The 23890-nt window shown below is 38.7% G+C and overlaps 1 protein-coding gene across 1 annotated transcript; it reads right to left on the bottom strand.

The window, feature by feature from the left end:
* Positions 1 to 772: 772 nt before the first annotated feature.
* On the bottom strand, positions 773 to 14478 carry Tm4sf20 (transmembrane 4 L six family member 20). Its single transcript, XM_005326463.4, has 4 exons — positions 14242 to 14478; positions 7710 to 7775; positions 3496 to 3647; positions 773 to 1704 (listed from the first exon to the last, which is right to left on the bottom strand). The coding sequence occupies exons 1-4, from the start codon at positions 14422 to 14424 to the stop codon at positions 1425 to 1427; spliced, it is 681 nt and encodes a 226-aa protein (XP_005326520.1). The 5' UTR covers positions 14425 to 14478; the 3' UTR covers positions 773 to 1424.
* Between the last annotated feature and the right edge of the window lie 9412 nt (positions 14479 to 23890).

The raw sequence follows: 23890 nt of genomic DNA on the forward strand, positions 1-23890 counted from the left end.
CCTCTTTTAATTTCATGGCTATTAGCAGTTTGACATTCATTCAATAAGCATCGAGTCTTCACTAAATATTGGGTGCTGAAGAAACATCAAAATCTTTATAATGGCTCTACTTTGTACCAGGCACTATGTTAGATACTAATTATACCAAGAATGAATACAAGAAACCTGTTATTGTACCCAGGGAGCTTATTACCATAAGCTTATGCAGGACTGTGAAATCTAAAAAGCAATCACAAATGAAAATGCTGTTGCAGTTGTGATAAAAGCTATAAAAGAGTAAAAGGAAGCCTACTTTTCATTAGGTGTTTAGGAATGGCCTCACAGAGAAAGTATGACTTAAGACAGGTGAGTATGGAACAGAGTATGGGGGAGAGAAGCGGCCTTACCAAGGACCCAAAGTGGGAAAGGATTGATGAGTAATGGATAAAAAGACACGGTCTCTGTTTTCTTAAATTCTATAATAGTGGATACCCAAAAACATATGTGTCGGGTATGATGATGACTTAGAGTGAGCACTAACTTAGATTATTGGAATTGTGCATGCTGGGAAGACTTCCTCAATTAGGACACATTTGAACTAGGCCTTCAGGATATATAGGCATGTGTAGGAGCAGATTGTCTTCATATGGTAAGTGGGTTTAAAGAAAAGCCTTATAAGTTCTTAATGTTACTAATTTATTTGGAAAGCTATAATATAGATATTGTAAGTTATTTCTAGAAACTGGAGCCCAGTGAACATAAAAAAAATGGAGGAGTGATAGTATTCAGAAAATTGAAGTGTTGGCTTTGTCTCTTTAATAAATTTTAAATAGTAAATACACTAGTTAGTTCTCATATCTTTTAAAGAAAGACTGATTTTTTTCTTGATAACAGGGCTATTCTCTGTTTAGTGTCCCTGTAATCTGGGAATTAGATTTAAGGACTTAAATGAATGCAGGTTACATTTTTATATATATTATATACATATTCTTTTGTTTTTCTCTTAAGTATAAAAAAATACAATAAATAGGCTGCATACTACTTTAACTTCCAAGATCATTTCTGTTCTCTCCCATCCTCCCTCCAGAACTGCTCCTCCTTCTCCACACACACAAGAATATATAACTAGAAAATTGGAATAACACAGAAGAACAGAAAAATATAAAACAAATTGAAAGCTTCTCTCCACTTCTCCCTCAAAATCAACCAGCAATGATTTTGTCTTTCCATAAGAAGGTGTTAATGCATTTACATCATGCTTTTTATGTGAAAAGTTGGGGTTTTTTAATCACCTCAAAGATGATTTCAAAAACAACATTTTTACATTAAAATGACTTATACAGCTTTCTAAATAATGTTTCATTATTGAACTTCTAAAGGCATGTATTTTAAATATAATTCTCAAGTTATTCAGAATATCGATACTTAATTTTATTACCATTAAACTACACAATTTGACTTCTTTGGCCAGAGACCCCACACAGACAGCCAAGAAAACCAATGACTATCTGGCTGAGCCCAAAAAGGAGCTCAAGAACTCCAACAAGAAATAGACTTAAAAATACTGAAAAGTGGAAAATCCTCTGTCTGTCTTCTTCAGAATTGGAGTTAGGTATTCTCCAATTACTGTGCATGTTGTTGATGGCAGAGTTTGGGAAACCAGTAGGAGGCACACAAGAATCATTGAAGAACCACTGCAGATTGAAGGATTTTGGATGAAAGTCACTGAAAAACAAAAGAGATAATAAATACTCTGCCCAGAAAAAAATATATAGTAAACAGAATATGCTTTTGAAATACTATGTCCAGAAACTATGGCTTTCTAAATATAGATCCATTAACCCGAATAGTTATAAGACTTCTGTTCCTTATATATCCCATCATGCAAAGGCATTTTTATAGAACACATACTCTCAAGATGAACCACATGAAATTGCCATTTACCAGCCATCTGCAGTCCTACATGCCTGAGTAATTCCAGCAATTAGGAGGCTGAAACTGGAGGATCTCAAGTTCAAACCAGCCTCAGCAGCTTATCAACACCCTAAGCAACTTAGCAAGACCTTGATTCAAAATTTAAAATAATAATAATAATAAAAAGGAATAGGGAATGTAGCACATAAGTGCCCTTGGGTTCAATCCCCAGTGCCAAAAAAAAGAAAAAATGGCAGAACACTGTCACATGCTTTCACCTACTTATGCAGGCACTTCCACTTGCTGAAGATATGAAAACAAAAGATTTCAGCTCTTTGTGCAGAACTGCAATGTTACATCTCTCTTAAACCAGATGTGTGATTTTCACCCATCAGACATTTCAAATACATCTAATTTGTGCTTCTTCTAAAGGCTATGGAAAATGAGAAGTTTAACCCTGACACATGTATCTCAAGGCAATTTTCTTTAGTTCTTCCTGGAGTAAGACTGAGTGTTCTTAGAGAGTCTACATTTCTGTATTCTAACAACTAATTTATCAGCTAGGAAACAACAGTGTTTCCTGCACATGAAATATGGACCTGCTTTGTGAAGTTGTGGGCAAATGGGATCACTGGATTGTAACTGCTGGTTAGCTTTACCCTAAGGCCAACTAGATAGGTCAGCTGAGTGCTACTGTTTGCAGAGCTTAGCCTGGTACATTAGCAGACTGTTGTCATTCACTGAGGGCTAACTGGGGCATCTGTGGTTGAGATCTCTAATCTTTTTCTTCAAATCTGTTGAGAAAATTTCTTTAGGTTTTGATTCACAATCACTATGCTATGCAAATGTTGAAAGATTTTTCCTTCTTAGATTTAGCAAGATAAGGGAAAAGGAGGAAGATGATTTTATTCATGTAACTACAAAAGTAAAATCTGGTTATTTTCCAAATTGAGCAGCCTATACAGATAGCTAAAGAATTAGATTGTTCCAACAGTTTTTACCAATTATACCTAGACTCAGATATAAACCATTTTAAAAAACTGAAATGAGCCATTTATACTGTTATTACATGACTGATTTTTATTTCCACCTGTGGTATATAATGTGTAAGAATCCATTGGCTTCTTCATTTAGGTCATACATTATTATTTATTAGGTTTTTATTAAATTTTCTAATTATAAAGAGTGTGCACCCATAGTTTCCAAATTTAATCAGTTCAGAAATGTAGAAAGTAAACATTCCCTTTACTTCCCAGGGCATCCCATTTCCATTCTCCAAGGATGAAAGTTAAGTTTCAAGTGCATAGTACCAGAAAAAAAATTTATAGATGTACACCATACACATGCAACCACAGGATTTTAAAAGACAAGCATAAGCCATCTGAGTCAGTTAAACCTTTTAGATAAGACCATACCATAGCATTCTGAATGTAGTGATTCCTTCATATCCATGTGGGATAGTACCTGTTGAGATTAAGTGCCGAGTCCCTAAGAAGGTTTGTCCCAGTTGCTACATCAAAGAAAAACATGGCATTGTTTGCACACCACATTCTAATCTAGCTGCAACTATTCAAGACAGTAAGACAATGGAAGGCTACTTACGTTAAGTTTTTTAATGAGAATTCACAAGTGGTGGTACTGTTGCTTGGAGAATTACAGATGAGCGGACCTTCAGAGAGCGCCTGGATGGAGACCAACAGGCAGTACACAGCACCAATGACTGTGATTGCATTTAAAAGTGATGAAAGAAGCATCTGAAAAATAAAGCAGAGCCATTTGCATGCATGATTACACATCCTCAGTCTGGTTCAAGTTTCCACAGCACAGTGGGGGTGCTAGTTTTGTGCTGGGGGTTGAACCCAAGGCTTTGTGTGTGCTGGGGAAGCACAGCCACTGGGGACATCTCCCAAGCCCAAATAACCTATTTAGAATCAACTGCTGTTGTTCTCTAGTCATTTTATAGTATTAGATCTTTGAAGATCACAGTCTGACATGTTGTGAATTGTAAAAGACTTAGAGGCTGAAGTGTCTGCTTCATTTGATTATGCTCATATAAAAAATGATTGGGATTGTCACTGTCTCTGAAAAAATATTTTTTTTCTTTTTTTGGTACTGGGAATTGAACCCAGGAGCTACATCCCCAGCCCTTTTTATTTTGAGGCAGGATCTCACTAATTTACTAAGGCTGGCCTCAAACTTGTGACCCTCCCTCGTGCTTCAGCCTCCCCAGGAGCTGGGACTGAGGTGTGTGACAACACCCCTGACTGAAAAAATCTCAACTTGTATATTCCTGAGACTTGTGTATTTTGCCTGGCCACTGAGCACTGATTCCTTCTCCCTCTTTTGTGCACTTTGCACTTTGTAGAACCTCAACTAGATGTTAACTACCCATACTTTGGCTCCTAAGTCTTTAATTCAGATTTGACCCTATTGCTCTCTGTGACAGTGGTGAGCATCCTGCAGCAAGCAGCTGAGGAATGTTGGAGCAGGACTTCCAGCTCAGTACTGGCATCCCTGGTCTCCACCCACTAGAAGCTAGTATCACTCCTCTCCTGCAGCCCCAGTGTGTCAACCAGAGACAGCTCCAGACATGCCAGATATCCCATTGGGGTGGGAGTGGAGAGTTAAAGTCGCCCACGGTTGAGAACTACTGTATTGGAGGAAAAAACTATAAAAGTCTTTCATTTCATGAGTCAGCAACGAAAACAGCATGGAATTTGGCATAGGAGAGAAAATGTTGTGTTTTTTAAGAAAAACAAACTGTTATTTCAAAGAAGTTGTGACGGTTGTGATAAATTCCAAAATCCGTAGAAATGAAGTAAGAGAATACTTCCCTTCCCCTTTGAAGGAAGAATGTTGTGGCTCCCAGAGCCCTGGTGGACGTGCTCTTCAGACCTCCTTAAGTGGGCAGAGTCCACTGGCTGCCTATACAGTCATGTCAAGGACATTTGATTTTACATATATTAACTACCTTACTTAATCCTTGAACAATCCCAGGAAATAGATACTATTATTATTTCCATTTAAGGAAGAGGTAGCCACAGCTCAGGGAGATAGACAGATCCCCAGGTCTCAGCTGGAAAATGCTGGTGCTGGGGCTTTAGTATCTACACTCCACTGCTGCCAACTAAATTCAAATCCTGGTTCTTCCTCACTACTGTGACTTCTGCCAGTTAAATTTACTAATCAGAAAATGTTGCTATGTGCCAGGCATCATGGTGCACGCCTGTAATCTCAGCTACTTGGGAAGCTGAGGCAGGAAGATCTCAAGTTCAAGGCCAGCCTGAGCAGCTTAGCAAAATCCAGTCTCAAAATAAAAAGGGCTGGGGGTGTACTCAGTGGTAGAGCACCTCTGGGTTCAATCCCTAGTACCAAAACAACAATAACAACAACAACAAAAAAAACATTTTGTTTATTTTCTGATCATCTATTTCTGATTCATCACTTAAAAAAAGAGTCTTTCTTTCTACAGAAAGTGATTCCAGGCTTCTGTATTTTCCTTAGAGTGGGGATTTATTTAAGTGATTTAGCAAAGCTATTTCATATTCAGAAACAAAAACTGGAAAGGAGGAAGGAAGCAAGGAACAGTTAAAATAGGAACAAGCCTGGGTAACTCTGTTCCTGCCCTCCCAAGATCAGACCTTTGTTGCTTTTATGATGCTTTGGTCTTACTAGACTTAGAAGATACCAGGTGTGACTTAAACGCCAGTCCTCACCTGTCTGCCAACAAGTGAAAAAAGTTGCTAAGAAGGTTTTAAGACATTAACCAGTTAAATAATATATCAATATAAACTGGCAATTATGGTTTAAATAACTAACACGAATATTCACAGAGTGTACCAGTATTAGTCCCAGTAGGGTACCCCAGTGGCACTCCAGGAGCCCCTACAGATCCTCAGCATGGAATTAATTGGGAATCTTGGTGAAGCATGACTGAATTATTTTCAAGGTGAGTATCAAAAGCAAAGCCTGAGTTAAGCCCAACACCTTTGTGAAAAGTGGTTTGGTTATTCCCACCTCACCATAATCTACAAGGAGAAAGAACTTGAGTGATCTTTGAAATGATGATTACTTGCTCATGAAGTGATGCAAAGTCAAAACTCCAAATTATTAAATATTATGAAGAAAAAGGACAGGTAGGAGAAGTTGAAGACTTTTATTGAATACCTACAATGTATCAAAAAGACTAGAAATACTGTAATTAAAGTAATTCTTATAATCCTAGAGAAAGAGCAAATGCCAGAAGCAGACAGTTTTTTAAAAAAAATATGAGTAAATTTATGGATATAAATATTCTCTTTGAAACAGAGGTTCTCATCCCAGCAGCACATTAGAATCACCTTGGGAGCTTTTGAAAAATACTGATGCAGAATCTCCCAGGGCCACCTAGGAATCGGTAATTTTGTCCATCTCCCTAGCTGGTATAAATGTTCTCATCTGACTAGGAATCATTGCTTTAAAACCTTTAAATATGCCAAGCTTGGCCTGGCATTTTTACTTCAACTGCTTGTTATTGATCTATCCTTTTAGAGAAACAGGAGAGCCCTTGGTGTCACTTGGTAGCAACATTCATGGCATAAACAATGTATAAAAACTGAATGTTAAATTGTGCTCTGTATGTGTAATATGAATTGTAATGCATTCTGTTGTCATATATAACAAGTTAAAATTTTAAAAAAAATTAAATGATCCAGGTGCGCTATTAAACCTCAGCACAGTCAAAACAAACAAAAAAAACCCTGAATGTTGGAGTTTGGTAGATTTTGAAAAACCCACTTACTGTTCACTGTTTGGTTATTTTTTTGTTTTGTTTTGTTTTGTTTTGTTGTTTTGTTTTGCGTTTTCCAGTGCTAGAGATTAACCCCAGGGCTTTGTGCATGTTAGGCAAGTGCTCTACAACTAGACTTCAGCCCCAAATTTTTGCTTTTTCTGAGCGTCAATTTCTTGATAAATAAATCCCAGATCTTTCTATTTCCCACTTAAGAGTTTTGAGAAGATTAAATAATACTGATAGCATATTTGAAAGTGTTCTAAGCAGAGTGATACTCAGGTTAACGAATATGAATTTACTTTTAACTTAGTTCCAACTTTATACAGAGTAGGTATTAAATGTTTAAAAAAAATAACTACCATTTCCTTTTATTTAATTGAATAGGGACAATTGTCATTTGGATCTTGGCAAAGCAATCTTTCTTATGCATGAGAGAATTGAGAATCCATTTTTCTCTAAGTATTTTATACATACAACAAAGCCTAATGCTTGTTTGAGTATTGTGAGATTCTTCACAGCTCTGAATGACTTATAAGTCAGTCAGTCAGTCTCTCTCTCTCTCTCTCTCTCTCTCTCTCTCTCTCTCTCTCTCTCTCTCTCTTTCTCTCTTTGTGCCTTAACCACTGAGCCACATCCCCAGCCCTTTTTATGTTTCATTTTGAGACAGGATCTTGCTAAGTTGCTTAGAGCCTCACTAACTTGCTGAGGCTGGCTTTGAACTCTCGATCCTTCTGCCTCAACCTCCTGAGCGGCACCATGCCCAGCTATAAATCTTCTTTCTTTGAAAATTTTTGGATAAGTGAACTAAAGAATGAGGAAAGGAACAAAGACTAGCTCCAAAGTTAAATTTTTCTGAGGGGGGGGGGGACCTTGTTTAATTTCCATATTATTATCAAATCATCCTAAATATTGTGATTCTAGGATTGTGGCCCTGCCAGTGGAGCCCTGCTGTGATTCAGTAGGGGCAGATGACCCAGGGTGGCTTTGCTTGGATGTGAATAGCTGTTAATGCCCTTCTGCTTCAAACCGATAGCCCAGTACTCACCCCAGTCCTGTTGTTGCAACATCCTCTTTTTCTTGCTGCCAAGGACATTGTTGTGGCTGGAATGACCTGGAAATTACATTACAAGAAAGATGAGTATTGTTTCTTCTCATCCAGTGAAAAAGCAATCATCTTCACCTTTCATTTACCACCAGTTGTGGGAAGTCAGGTCTCCAGAGAACAAGAGAGGAAATCTGGCAACACACTTATCTTGGGAACCTTTTGATCCCAATTTCAACCATTAAGATTAAAATGGGATGGGGGAGGAGGTATTCAGATGGCATTTATAAAGTCTCTGGTCTACATTGTAAGTTTCCTGAGTCATCTACAGAGAAACTTAGATTTTAAATAGATTAGGGTCATTTATTTATTCATTCCAGTTTCCCATCAGTTGTATGCATGAGTCTGGTAAGTTTCCAGAAAAGAACACAGTTTTATTTGCCTGGCCATTCTATCACCCACCCCCTATTTGCCTGCCTGTCTTCTCTCAGGGCCACTTTCACCATGCTAGTCTCCCCAAGCTTCTATTTTTGCAAATTGCTTTGGGTTCCACCTTGTCTCTTCTACTTCTTTATACACGATCCCTAATGATCTCACCGATGTTCAGAAGTCTTGTCCACATTGCATTCCATCTGAAGGGAAACACATATTGCCAAGGAAAGCTGTAATAAATGCTGCCATGTTTTCGGGACTTCAGTATTTAGAAATATTTAGTCAGCAGCTATGACTAGAAATTCGTACTAGAAGGAGTTTTGTGTCATTGAAGGGTGGAAATAAATTACTTTCTTTCACTTGTGAAATTTTAGTCCGAAGTGTTTTTACCATCTCAGCCCAGCTGTCCCTGAGTGATTCTGTCTCCTAGTCTTGTTTTTAACATCTTCTGAGCTCTCTAACTGCATGCCAGGCTCTGTCGTCGGTGATTTACATGCTATAGTTTATGCCATCCTCAGAAAACTCCTGTGATCAATCCTATGATATACACATTTATTTATTTATTTATTTATTTATTTATTTATTTATTTATTTATTTATTTATTGGTACTGTGGATTGATCCCAGGGATGCTCTACCACTGAGCTACTTTTTATTTTGAGACAGAGCCTTGATAAGTTGTTGAGGCTGGCCTTGAACTTGTGATCCTCCAGCCTCCTGAGTCACTAGATCATTGGTGTGCACCACCATGCCAGTGGGAAAACAGAGAGCCACAAGAAGTTTGAGTAGCTTGCCAAGTAAGGTAGAAGAGTGATATATATTTGGGGGCTAAATGCTGATACGTATTTGGGGGCTAAAATTTGGAACTCAAAACTAGGCCTATGGGGCTCTTAAACACTGTTCCACGTGGACTGGGTCCTAAAACCCTCTCCTCTTCCTACATAGAGTTTGTTCTTATGCTGCTCAACAGCACCCTTGCTTATCATATCCTTCTAACTGCCCCTTCCCTGGTCCTTTAGAAAGATATATATCTATCTACCTTTGTTCCTTCGTAAGAGGTCTAAGATTTATACCTCTCACAAAGGCACTTTTCTAATACCTCCTAACATATGATCATGCTCTGACTCCAGGTCACTTTGTATGTTATCAAGCTTTGCTTACACATTACCTTGAAAACCACCAATCCTCTTGCAAACCAGAGGCCACACATACATATAGCTGTTTGGCCACATGGGGATGAGGAGGCAGAGCTGAAAGCCCAGAAGGAAAGGAAAAGGAAATTTTAGCCCCCAAATACGTATCAGCATTTATGCACAGAAACTTTTATTGTATTCATAAGCTGCCTCTGAGCTTACAGTACAAGTTTAGGACAAGAACTGGCAAACTATGTAAATTAAGTTTTATTGGAATACTACTGTGCACATTCATGTACATATTGTTACCACTACTTTTGTGCAACAATAGTAGAGTTAAATTGTGGAAGAGACTGGATTGCAAACCCTCAAATACTCACATCTGGCTCTTTACAGAAAAGTTTATCAAGTACTAAGTTAGAAAGGGAATGTATCAAAATGGGATAGGGAGGAAGAGCATGAGAAGAAGATTACCTCTAAATAGGGAAGAGAGGTGGGAGGGAAAGGGAGAGAGAAGGGGAATTGCATGGAAGATGGAAGGAGACCCTCATCGTTATACAAAATACATGTATGAAGATGTGAGGAAAAGAAAATTGCATCACCTTAGATTGGGTAGAGAGAAGTGATGGGAGGGGAGGGGAGGAGGAGGGGGGAAAGGAAGGACAATAGAATAAAATAGACATTATTATTGCTGTGTATATACGTGACTGCATGACCAATGTGATTCTGCACCTGTACCCTCAGAAAAATCAGAAATTATATCTGATTCAAATGTATGATATGTCAAGGTCATTGCACTGTCATGTGTAACTAATTAAAACAAATAAAAATTAAAAAAATAAATTGGAAAACAAAACCAAAAAGAAAAAAGAAAAAGGGAATAAATCTTTTAAAAGAAAATGGAGCAACATCAAATCATTCCATTTTCCCGGTTAAAATTCTGGTGACTTTCTTAAGGATTAACTTATTTCAGAGATATTAAATATTCACGCATATGATTCCCTTGCAAAGGGGGTTTGCAATGTATGAATCATCACCCAGTCAACTTCAATGCATGTTAACACATTTTTATTTTGCCATGGTGGGTAACTTAACAACTCATGATGTTTCAAACATTTTGCCCATTCAGAGCTTTGGAAATGGGAAGCGCTACATATGGGGTGGACATTAAAAAGTGAAAGTTTATGTGTATTGAGTGCATACATGTAACTGAATTAGACATCTTCCAGGTAACCCCCTTCCAAAATGAATAATTATGAGAATGTTCTTTCTCTTCCATTCCTAAGCATATTTGAATGCATAAAGTTTTTTTTTAATTAAAAGTCTTGCTAGTCTTTCTTTTATTCAGTTTTAGAACTTATGCAGTTCTACAAAGGAAGCTTGGAAGAACTTAAGACAAGTGAAAACTCTGTGACAGAACTCAGATTTCTGAGAGTTCTCTAATCACTTGAACAGGAGAGCAATACCCAAAGGCATTGTTCACCATAAATATAAAAACTATATTTCACAAATACCTGTTACACAATATCTTCTAATCTATTTAACTTTCAACATTTGTTTTCTATTAAGATTGTATTAATTGACTTTGATAAATTGCCATTATGTAATAAGTGAACTTAAAAAAAAGGGCATGATTAAGTTCAGGCTTATAATTAACTTCAGGTAAATAAAATGGCCTTTCTGTTTATACTTTTCAAGGAAACATTTTAAATGTATTTTAATACTTGAACAAGTAATATTTGTGTTGATCTTTAGCAGATATGAAGTTAAAGATAATTAATTGCACATTTTTTACTTTGTAATGATTTCAAAAGATAAAATGTTTGCCTCTGTTTGGAGTAAGTCATAAAAGCATAAAAGAAAAGTATTTTCATGAAGTAATCAATATCGAATTCCAGAGGTTGTATTATTAGCAACTTCCAGAAAAATGCCCCATTTTTGAAGCAGTACTAATTTGACATGCTACAGCAAGTTCCCAAAGACTTCAAGAACTATGCTCGAAGGCTTATCACAGGTAGTGATTTCTTCTTTATAAATGTTTCTGTGTATTTACAAGTTTATTGCGAGGTCAGTATTTTGAAGTAGTCAGTATTTAGACAGATATTAAAGGGCATCATTCTCTTTGGAAAAGATTCTTCCTTGTTCTGTAGAGAGCCAAGGAAATCATTCCTTTCTTCTGGGCCCTTCTACCACCCACCTGTTTGCTTGTGCACATAGCCTAGAGTCTGAAGTTATTTGTAAAGTGCACTTCATGAGTTAATTCAAATGAATTATCTTAACTCAGGAATGGTTAGAAACTTTACAGAAATTTCCATTATTAAGTTATGATGGAAAAGTCAACCTCTGGCTTCTGCTTAGGCTAGGTGCAGAGAAGGCTCACCTACTCAGGCAGGGAGAAGCTTTCAGAGAGTTTGATGCCATTCTGTAATACTAAGGAATAGGGGTAGTCTGGCATCAAAAGCTTTGGTTAATATTTATTGAGGGTGGTAAAATAGATTTAGTTGTGAACAAGGAAGTCCAGATTCTCTGAAACTGTTTCATAAGCATAAATAACCTTTCTGGGACCAGTTTCCTGGTCATTTACATTATGGATTTTATCTTTTACCTCCTCTGAGACAGGTGTTGAGAACTGTGATACTTTGCTAGCTTTGGAATCAGATGAAGCTGGAATTGGGTTTCACACCCACCCTGTGACCTTACTAACCCTACTATCCTTCCTGTTTTCCAGTCCATAAAGTACCGTTGATAATATCTGTTCAGATAACTGGGAGCTTAAATGAGATAACAATGTAATATATGAACCAGTAGTTGGCACCTAGCAGATTGTCAATAAATGGAGGATTTATTTATGTCCCTCTATCTGTCTCTGTGTCTTTCTCTCTTCCCTCCCCCTGCCCCTGTTCTCTCTCAAAAGAAGAGGACTATAGGTATGTACCACGACAACCTCTGACAATACTAGTCAGGAAATTTAAAAAAAAATTATCATGGGGTGATGGAAAGGCCAATTTATATCTAAAACTACATGAGTTAATTCAAATGGATTATCTTAACTCAGGAATGGTTAGAAACTTTACAGAAATTTCCATTATTATTAAGTTATGATGGAAAAGTCAACCTCTGGCTTCTGCTTAGGCTAGGTGCAGAGGAGACTCACCTACTCAGGGAGAAGCTTTCTACAGGGAGAGAAATAGAAACAAGGATTTTCAGTTTCTTCATTCTGCTGAGAAATATATTTTCTCTCTTTTGGCCTGGAAGAGAGTTGTCATGGCAGTTTAAAGAAGCAGCCCAGAGCCAGGGATCAAGACCAGCCTGGCAACTTAGCAAGCCCCTGTCTCAAAATAAGAAATAAAAAAGGCTGGGGATGTAGCTCAATGGTAGAGTTCTTGACTATTATCTGTGAGGCCCTGAGTATAGTCCCTAAAACAAGAATCAAAAACAAAAAGAAACAAACCCCAGAACTTTCTAAAATCTTTCCTGTTAGCTCTTTCTACCTAAAGCAGGTGAATAGATTACGCATGATGGTAAAAGCAAAGAAGCCATCAACCTTTCAGGATGCTTTCTAGAATGGAGTTTTGATGATGAAGTGGTTTCAAATCCAGTGTAGCAGCCCAAGGATGAAGTTTTATCTGAAGTTTAAAATACAATGGCCGAAAAGTATTTTTATAGAAGTCTGGGAATATGACCACTAGCAGAAACTGATCACCTTTAAGAATTAGTGATTCAAGCAGGGGGCAGTGATGCATACCTGTAATCCCAGTAACTCAAGAGGCTAAAGCAGAGGGATCGCAAGTTCAAGGCCTTTCTGGACAACTTAGCAAGACCCAGTCTCAAAATGCAAAGCAAAATGGACTGGGGATGTGGCTCAGAGGTAGAGTACTTGGCTTGAGTATGGGAGGCAAGTTTAATCCTCAGTACTGGGGGAACAAAAATAGTGATTCAAGTAGAAAACTATATCCCAAATTTCTTTTTCTTTTGTGTATTGTAAATTTCTTTAGAAGTTACTTCCATATTTCATTCTCTCTAGAACAGTTTATAGTAGTGCTTGCAGCTCGCTCGCTCTCTCTCTCTCTCTCTCTCTCTCTCTCTCTCTCTCTCTCTCTCTCTCTCTCTCTCTCTCTCACACACACACACACACACGGAAACTCATTTCTCCATCACTAACTAGAGCCCCTGATATAGCACACAAGTGGTAGAACAAACAAAAGCAAACTTTCTGGATGCTGAATTTTCAACTTCAATATCCACTGCCCTATTTTACAAATATGGGAACAAAATCACGGCACAGATGATTTTCTCACTGTAATATTTTGGAGACAGACCTATAGCTGAGATAGTCTGAAAACAGAATTTCACCATACTAGTGGGTCCTGACCAGGTCTGCTGCATCAGGGTTCCTTGGAAGGGTCTAAATCTCACTGCTGCAGATGCCTCCGGTGTTTGTGATCAAGTATGCTCATGAGTTCTGTATTGCGCTACGCAACAAAGGTAGACCTATCGGTCATCGTCAAACTATTAAATTCCATGACATTCTGGGCCCTAGGTCAGAACCAAACCAACAAGCCTGTGAGATGAGAAACCTAGGATTTCAGGCTGCACCTCTCAGGCCAGCTCCTTGTACATGCAAGTGGTGCCACAGCCAAGCCATGCCTTTATCATGCAGGCTGCTCATCCTGCAGGGGAATGTTCTTTCTCACTCCCACTGAGCAACTTCCCATTTCTGTTGTATTCCCTGTAAATCCTTAGAGACTGGTATAGGGCAAAGGGAAGTTGAGGGAAAGGATTTAAAATGTCCCTATCCAGCATCACATAGTTTATTTAGTTTACCATTGTTCACTGGTAACCAATATAAATTGATACGACATCACTGCTCCTAACCATCCATCTCTGACAGCAAGGCTGAAAGACAGTCTTTCGAAATGTTAAAAACCAAGCAGGCCCTTCTCCAAATCAAGTCAAATAAACATTACTCACCATCAAACCTGCTCCTATAATTCCTGGGAACCACCACTCATAGCAAGAGATGGGGTTTTGAAAATCTTTGTCTTGCTCAACTAAGTCGATACCCAGAGGGATCGCATTGAGAACTACTCCAATCACAAGTAGAATCAGCAGGCAGATTCCATTGCAGGATGTCCACCCCTCACAGCACGTCATGGTCACCCCCGGTTCAGTGAGAAACCTTGTCCAAATGGCTGTGCTGGCATGGCACGGTCTTGCCTTTTATCCAAACGTTCTAGTTAAAGTTTAGCACTTTTGAAAAATGAATTGCGGAAAGTAGTTCAGAGTCCAATAGGGTGGGACGTTATTATGAGGCTTATGATGGGAACTAAGGATAATTTTATATTATGATATGGTAAAGGAAGGAAGGCAGAAAAATATCTGTGGTTGCTGTGAGATAAATTTATACATGAAAATAGGCACATATAAGCTAGAAGAAGACAAATGAATGGGTTTAAGATAAGTTCCCCTCAAATATTTTTATTTTACTAGTATGCCTTATGGAAAGTAAAGACAAGTATATCCAACTAACATTAACCATTTTTCCTATAATATTGATATCAGCTCTGAAATTCCCTTATTTTGAAATTATTCAAATAGACTATGAACATACATGGGATTGGGAGAAAAATATTTTCTGCAAATGATTAATCAATATATTAGGGTTCAGTCAGGCTGTTTGCTCTCATATGCCCAATTTTTTTGTTGTATTATTCCAGTCTTATAGACTAGTCCATTTGGAAATAGACCACCTAAGAAATGTAGGAAGTTTGGCTAACACTACCAGATTGAAAATGATCAAAGATGGAAACCAGAGTGAACGATAGCAGTGGGAGAGAGATCAGAGAGGAGATTGTTTTATTTTATTCAAACCTTGAACACTTACTGGGCTGTGTACAGTATTTTACATTTCTGGACTGTGCTTTCATAGACACTCCTACAGGTTCAGTTAAATAGGCTTTAAAACAAACAAACATGGCCAGGGCAGAGCTTCCGAATGAGTGGGTGGTGAAATTCAAACCAGTGTATCCAGAAGCATAGAATCAATCATGAGGCAGCTCTGGTACCTACAGTTCCTTCTTTCCACCTCTGTGCAGTCCCCATCAAGGTTCAGAGCACAGATTCAGCAGATGCTATTGGAAATGAGGTGTGAATGACTGTAGCAGGTGAGACCACAGGAGGACAGGAAGGAAGAGGAGGAACAGATGTGACAGAGAGGAGGCCAGAGACCATGTGACTTTTCAGTGGCTCTCTACTTCTTGATCGCTACCTTATGAAGCCTGATCTCAGGTCCTGTCTTTGTTTTTCATGATATGTCCCTAGTGTATCATAATAAATTATCCCTTTTATATTCTTTGTAATGGCTTTCTGTTTTTCTGCAACTAAAAGAGCTAAAATCGAAAGCTACCAAATACCCAAAGTATTTTAATAACTTGTCACATGGCACACCCAAATAACAAAATCCTCTGAAGCAGGTTCTGTCAGAGGCACTGGGAACTAGGATTCTACTCAGCTTTGGAAGATGGTTGAAATTTGATGTGAAAAGGTTATAAGAAGGGCATTTCACCAGTGTCAGTCACTTGCAAAAAATCAAAGTTCTGCTAGCTGCGTTAAGTGAGACAAGATGCAATTGGGGAATTTTGTGTGCAAAATTGTTGAAAGGGCAGAAGGACAGGCTGCGGGCCAGAGTGGCTGACAGAGCACTTCCAAGGACACCACAGTTGAACTGGCCCCAAGGGAGCTGCTGCCTCTGCAGTAGTCAGAAAGGCAAGGAAATTGAGATCTCCCAACAAAATATTCCAAGTTCAAGCACTGTAGCTACTGCCCGGGAGACTCCTGCCACTGTTCCGGTCCTTACCCTGTCACACCCTCCAAGCTAGTGATTGGACCCTGAAACATGGAATTTGACTATGATTGCCACTGCAACTGTTTCTTAACTTCCACAAAACTATTATATGGTCCTAGGAGTATTATCTGGATCCAGGACTCAGTGTGCTCCCCCAGCCACATCCTCCCTTTCAGCAGTAATAGACAAGAGTAAGAAGACGGGTGTCACCTCATGCCGTCTTCCCTGCCCCTCAAGGATTGATCTAATTGTTGCAATATCCAGACCCCACATACAGAGGATTCTGAGAAGTGTGGTTTCTAATCACCCTACCTCTGCTATACAGAAAGAAAAACCAGAAGGACACTGAAATGGATATTGAACAAGGCAGTTCATAGAGCCATCATAGTGATCTCATTAAATTGTATGGAAAAACTGTTTTCTATATACTAGTATGGCAATATGTAAAAAAAGTGGATGTGGAACCAATGTGAATCTGCAATATGTATACGGGGTAAAAATGAGAGTTCATAATCTGCTTGAATCAAATGTATGAAATATGATATGTCAAGAGCTTTGTAATGTTTTGAACAACTAATAATAAAAAATAAATAAAATTAAATTTAAAAAAATAGATTATCTAGGGTTACCATATATACCAGATCCTTCAAAAACAATTTGAATTGTAGTTATACTGTGACTCTGGAATGATATATAACATTTAAAAAACCAGGGTCAAGATACTCTAGTGCCTACTGTCTTCTGCTCAATCTTCTCACTTCTTGTCGCTGAAGCTCCAACCTATGGCAGGTTCACATGACATTAAGATAGCTCCTGTTGGCTACCCTCAGGAGAAACTCAAGTGATCTGAATGAATGATAAACAGCCACCCAGGTTGCCTTAGCCCAACTTCTTCCAAATACACTACAGTCAAACCAGTTGAGAGTTTCATTAGAGTGTGGGCTTTACAAGGGACACATAGATAATTGACCATGCAGTACCGAAGCATTTTCCTTTTATATTATATCTCTGCACTTCCCTATTTCCCAGAACCCCACTTTCCATCAGGTAGGACCATGTGACTACTTCTAGCCAATAGTAAGAGAGAGAAAGGAAGTTGTGTCACAAGCCTAAAAACTTAAAAAAGTGGTGGGCTTTGCCTACCCTCTTTTATTCTACTATAGACAAGAGACAGCAAAGCTAAATTAGAAGAGATGTTTAAAAAAATGTTGACGCTTCTATAAACCCAGATCCCTGAATCACTAAGTAAAGAACAGCATCTTCAACCCACATGCCCTTCTGCCCACCAAGAACTGCTCAAAATAGTTGATATCAACAAGAAAAAAAAAATTATGTTGATTCATTATTTAGTTGTGTGTCAATTTGTCACAGTAGCTTGCATTAACTAATAAAGTCAGAATCTCTTATCTTTCATCTCATAACATTCCCAAAGTCTGCAACTTTGCCAAACATTAGCCCCATCCCTTAACAAGCAAAGCAAAACCAAGACAAAACATGTTATATTTTCCCAATGTTTTATTAAGAAGTTATATTTAAGAAAATAAAGGAACATTAGAAAACGTAAGAAATGTACAATATATAATCTATATAAGCAGACAAAAAAGTAGAGGAATTCCACAAACAAATATTTCAGATGAGTGGAATATATTAAAAAGCATTGTTTCATTCCACTGAGCTCATTAATGTGAATTTTTATGCCCATATAAAGTGAGATTTGGCTTGATTTTGTTGTAATACAGATTATGATTAATGGTTCTCATTGGACTGAGGGTGAATTTTTTTTATATGAATGGATTTTAATGTCCACCATAGCCAAAGTGCAGACAGGAGAAAAATATTAAGCATACAGGGAAACCCCTCTGAGCTGTCTGTGGCCATAACACCCCAAATGTCCTTGATCTCAGAAGCTAAGCGGAGTCAGGCCTGGTTAGACTTGGGAGAAATCCTCAGAGTGTGTGTGTGTTGGGAGGGAGGCTGTGACTTTAGTTTTGAGAACTCAGTAGATCCACATGCTATTAAAGTTGAAAGAGTTCTTAGAGATTCTTAGCTCACCTTATTATTGTAGAGGTAAATAGGTGAGACTCAGGAGATTGGCTGAATTTTCTGTGGGTGAGGTGTCTCCAGCAGGTGGACTAGAAATGTGGTCTTCTGATTTCTAGTCAGATGTATTTCTGTTAAATCACATGCTGATATTTAGGTGAACCAGAGAGATTCAAGTACAGACAGATCTCAACACAGGACAGAGCCTGGCCTCCAGCAGCACCTGCCCAGAGGCTGGCGGCCGCCTAGCAGCAGCACTGCTTCTGGCAGCAGCACTTCTGCTGGCAGCAGCCCTTCCCACAGCCGCAGGAGTGGCAGCAGGTGCGGCGGCAGCACACCCTGCGGGTGCAGCAGCCACCACAGCCACAGCAGCCACAGCAGCCACAGCAGCCACAGCAGCCACCACAGCTGCCACAGCTACCACAGCTGCCACAGCTACCACAGCCACCACAGCCACAGCTGCCACAGCTGCCACAGCCACCACAGCCACCGCAGCCTCCACAGCCACCACAGCCTCCACAGCCACAGCAACCCATGTTGTCAGTAGAGAGGACTCAGGTGCAGAGAGGAGAGGACTCAGGAGAGGAGAGGGAGGTCTGGAGCCTCCTTCTGCTGGGCGCCCTTAAGTACCATCTGTGGCTTGGGCATGACTCAAGCACATGATTAGTTCCCTGTTGTTGTTTATCTCATTCCTGGGGAGAATTTTGTAGCAAACCTCTGGTTTACTTCCTTCCTAGTGACTTTTCAATCTCACAAATAGCTTATTTTAGTTCTGAATATGTTTTTTTTAAAGACATGTTTACAACAGGACGATAAAGGTCTGAAATATTTTGCTCTTGTATTTACTCTCTCCAAAAGCAAACAAAGTTTAACTATGAAATTTGAAGCACAAGCATGATTGGCTCTGTGACACTTGCCCTGTCCTGTTTGTATTCAGTGCTATCACTGATTTCTTAAGAGATGGTACAAAGAAATGCTTTTTGAAGCTATACCAATTAGAGGCCTCAATATTAATATTTCCCAAATCTCCTACAAGGAGAAGAGTCTTTGGGGCCTTTACTATCTGTTTTTTTAAATAGTTTTTTAGTTATACTTGGGCACAATATTTTTATTTTGTTTATTTATTTTTATGTGGTGTTGAGGATCAAACCCAGTGCCTCACATATGCGAGGCAAGTGATCTGTCACAACCACAACCCCAGCCCGTACATCTGTTTTTAAGCTCCTTGCTGTCATTGGTTGTCCTTGGGTTTTGCAAATAAGAGACATGGCTGGGAGTGTGGCTCAGTGGTAGAGCCCTTGCCTAGTGTGTATGAGGACCTGGGTTTCATTCCCTGCATTAAAAAATAATAACAATTAACTAATTAAAAAGAAAGAGATAGTGAGAATCAGCTCAAAACTCAAAAGTTAGCAAAAAGAGGACTCTTTCAGACTTGCAACACTTTGGGTTGCAGGGACCAGACCTAGAGCAGCTGGTACCCTGAAAGTCACATGAAAATACACATACACAAGTGATGCATATACCTGGGCCTACTCTTGGGGCTGTGAATCCCAGGAATGTGAACCATATTACAGCATAGAGGCTTTCCACAGAAGCACATAAATAGGATGGCAGAGTAGTCAGAGAAACATTCAATGTTGTGATTTTGTATTCAGTAAATTAAACTGTATCGCCTTTGAAATATAACCAAGAATGCACCATAAGTAACTCTCATTTGTAAGCTGTAGGCCTCCAGGAGGCTGCATCTCAGTGAAAGCATCCTTATAAACAAGAAATTTCAATACCCCATGCTGAGCTCTAGCTAGGACATTTGTCCCTGGGAAAAGGATCCCTCTTTCATGGTGACATCACACGAGGTGATTCCTCAATAATCACAGAGGTTTCTCACACACTCAGCGTCACCCTCAGAACTAGGCAAGAGGAGGCCCTTGGGCACTGAAATTTAGAATCTCACATATCACAATAAACCTATTAAGAAACAAATCCATTAAAGACCACGAAGGCCTTCTACCACTTTGGACCCGGAGCTCAGCCTGTAAGCCTGAACACTTGCTATTGTGACTAACACTGCTTGAGTACTTCAACAGGACAAAAGATGTATTTCTCCACATCTTTTGCCCCACATCCCCAGAATAAGAGCTGCCTACCTCGAAATACCATAGAGCAATCAGGGCTTCCCAGTTGATTGCTTCTGAGGGTGGAGAAGATTTGTATGGCAGAAATACTTAAGAAAGAGAAAAGAGATTAACTTGTCAAATCCTTCCTCTCAGCATGAGTACAAAATATTCTTGTGTAATAAAATATCCTATCCAGGAAGCAGGGGTAGATGTCATTGCTTGCTTATCACTGTGCTCTCATGTTGTTCTCAAGGAGCACAAGGTCTTGTGTGGCATTTGCAACGGTTGTTGTGCATGGTGCCGAACAATATTTCATGAAGCCATTCAAGCTTTGCTAAGATTCACTCACATATAGTCTAGATATTGCATTATGAAACGGGCTATGAATTCTTTACCTTGGCAATAAAAGAACACTAAACAGTAGACATGTGAGAACTTCTACTTTCATTTTTGTTAAAATTTATTTAAAATAAGTATTATAGTAAATAAGTATTGCAGCTTCATCAAATAATTTTCACTTAAAATTTGAATGCTTATTAATTATGCTTTGAATTGTCTTAATTTTGTGCACAATTTTGAAAAAAATGTTTAAGAAAGTTAACTTATTTTTTTTCTTTTTTATGAGATGTTATCTCACCATGCTGCCCCAGGTTACCCCAAACTCCTGGCCTCAAGCTCTTCTTCTTCCTCAGCTCCCTGAATAGCTGGGACTACAGGCATGTGACACCATATAAACTTAAGAAAGTTAACTTTTAAGCATGTGAAAAATATTATTGTAATTGTTTTTCTTTCTTTAGTTTGTTCTCTTAAAAAATATATTTAAATTTTGTACAGCTTAAATACTATTATATTTCATTTTAATCCTTTACATCATTGACAATAGAATACAAATTATTTTTAAACCCTTATTATTTGCAAACATTTAATACTTTTATTGAAATAAAGGTAAGGAAAAACATTCTTGAACAAATATGATATAATTATGTATATGTCATTTTTTTACCCCAATATCCTTATCTATCAAGAGATCACCTAGCTATAATACATATACATACAACAGTGATTAAATTCAGGTGTCTTTGAAATTTTGACAAAATTTAAAGATTTGCAAATAGTTCCTCATATGGTTATTATGACGGTATATTTGATAATGCAAAGAATGCTTTTTATTTAGTAGTCAGTCTATTAGCATGAATTATCACTTTTAAATATTGGATGTACTGTCTGTAGATTTCCATTTGTGCTGAAATCTTGATTCTGCCGATGACAGAGCTAGACCTGTGTGAACAAAAATGGTGCTTATCTAGGTCCATGCAACTCGGAGAGGGTGAGGCATGTTTAGGGCATAAAACTGTGTGGCGAGACTGCAGAGTAAGGAAGAAGCCGGGTGGTCTGTGTGGAAGGTGACTGAGAGCAACTCTGAAAGCAACTGTGGGATGTTTGTGTTTACTCCACGGCTGGCTGGCAGCTCTGAGGAGGTAGGCACGGGAAGAGGAAGATCCTCATAGTCCAGGGAACATGAGGCATTCTTTCTGCAGGGGAGGTCAGTTAGAATGCTCAAAAGCATGTCTTCTAATAAGCAACACCATGATACCATTTCCCTCTGTCCAAGGGCTGAGCAGTACTGTCTGGATTGGTGCATTGCGAATCTTACTGTTATAGGGAGTGTTCTTCTTCCTAGCTGTTTGCTGTTCTTTCCTAAATCCCCCAAAACAGCAAACTATTAAGAAAAAGGAGAATGCATTCCTTTTTTTTTTTTTTTTTTTTTTGGTACAAGGGATTGAACCCAGGAGTGTTTTACCACCAAGCCACATCCCCAGGCCCCTTTTCATGTTTTATTTAGAGACAGGGTCTCACTGAGTTGCTTAGGGCCTCACTAAGTTGCTGAGGCTGGCTTTGAACTCACGATCCTCCTGCCTCAGCCTTGGATATCTGGTTGGTTCTTTAGTTGTCTGTGGATTCTATAGGTAGGATATCATTCAGGAGAATATTGTTGAATATGATGGTGAAGTGAGACAGGATGTATTTGGAAAAAGAGGGTGTGAGGTGGCCCCCTCCAAATATTTGTCTTATGCAGGTCCTTTCATGTATCTTTGTCCCAATCAATCCTTTAGGGGTTGGGAGAATAGCTCAGTGGTAGAGCATTTGTTTAGCATGTGCAAGACCCTAGATTTGATCCCCAGCACCATATACACAGAATAAAAAAAATTTCTCTTAGTTCTAGTGTCTCTATTTCATGATCACTCCCATGCTCCTATGACACATTCCATATTTCACTACCTGTGATTGCTTACTGAAAACAAAACAAAACAAAAAAATGTTTATATTTAGTGTGACATTTCTCCATGCATGAATCTTGGCATTTATTGTTTCTCATTTTTCCAAAATGCTCAACTCTGCCCATAGGCTCAACTTTGAACAACGCAAAAAATAGTCAAGAAATTACAGTTCTCTACCTTCTTACTCAGGGAAAGAGTAAGGGTGTGGACTAGGCTGAATTCTAATGTCCTCTTTGCAGTAAAGCAATATTAAAGCTTCCAGGAAAAGATCGCCAACCATCATTTATTATGTATCTGCAGTAAACAGTTACAAGCAAAATAACAGTGAGATGTCTTGCTCATTTCTCAACAAAGGTAGTTTCCCACACAGCCTCTGATCTAGGGACCACCCCTATTTAGAGTTAGGAGATGACTGCAATTTTATGCATATAAAAGCATGCATGAGCATGTATGCAGTATCATTGTCATAAAGACTTACAAGGAGTCAGAGAATTGTTTGAAGTACAGCTCATTAGCTAATTCAGTTCATCCAGCAATTTTTATTGAGAGCTTACTATGTACTAGCTCAATGTCAGTGAACTCACAAATCACTGCCCCTGAAACTTCCACATCCATGAAAGAAAACAATCCAACAGATAAATATTGAGAATGCTATAAAGTGATCATTTCAATGGAAAACTAAAGAAAATAAGAAAATTTAGAAGTGCGAGGGCTGGGGATGTAGCTCAGTGGTAGAGTGCTTGCCTAGCAGGTGCAAGGCCCTCATGAGCTCCGGTGGCTCTTGGAGGCGCCATACTCTCCACAGGGCTCCCTGCTCCAGCAGTCATCTTGGCCTGACCCAGGCAGCTGCAGCATCTAGATGCAGCCCTCTTTTACTTCTTCCCCTGGAGTTAGTTGCCTTTATTCTTTTAAGCTAACTCTACATATAAAGAGGTCTTTGTTCCATTTTTATCCAGAATTTCTAGATGTTATGCAGAGAGGGAGGCTTTGGGGGGTATCTAGCAAAAATTAAAATTGAAAACCATTATTTTTGTTCATTCACTATGTGTTCTTGTGGGAACATATGGACAATAATGTACCATAGCACAGAAAGAGAATTCTTTGAATGTCAAGGTATTAGGAGAGACTTCAGGAAAACTGATAGAAATTCCGCAGCAGGAAGCATCGTCAGGAAAGATAGGCCAATACTTTGCATACAAATCTGAGTCATCTTTGTTTTAAAAAGGAGCCTGTTGTGATTATAACCTATGTTTTGTTAACTATAAAGCAAAATATTTTGTAGTCAAAACTTTTGTTTAATTTTTAAAGATGCGGTTTAATCAAATGTTACTAAATTATTT

This window comes from Ictidomys tridecemlineatus, chromosome 7 (genome assembly GCF_052094955.1).
Source record: "Ictidomys tridecemlineatus isolate mIctTri1 chromosome 7, mIctTri1.hap1, whole genome shotgun sequence".
NCBI classification, from domain to species: domain Eukaryota; kingdom Metazoa; phylum Chordata; class Mammalia; order Rodentia; family Sciuridae; genus Ictidomys; species Ictidomys tridecemlineatus.

Bases quoted from the DNA above. Each gene is read 5' to 3' on its own strand.
- Tm4sf20 (XM_005326463.4), bottom strand. From the start codon at position 14,424: ATGACGTGCTGTGAGGGGTGGACATCCTGCAATGGAATCTGCCTGCTG. The intron at 7,776-14,241 runs GTGAGTAATGTT...TGTAATTTCCAG, and splicing joins TTATAGGAGCAGGTTTGATG to GTCATTCCAGCCACAACAAT. The intron at 1,705-3,495 runs GTAAGTAGCCTT...TTTGTTTTTCAG, and splicing joins TTCTCATTAAAAAACTTAAC to TGACTTTCATCCAAAATCCT.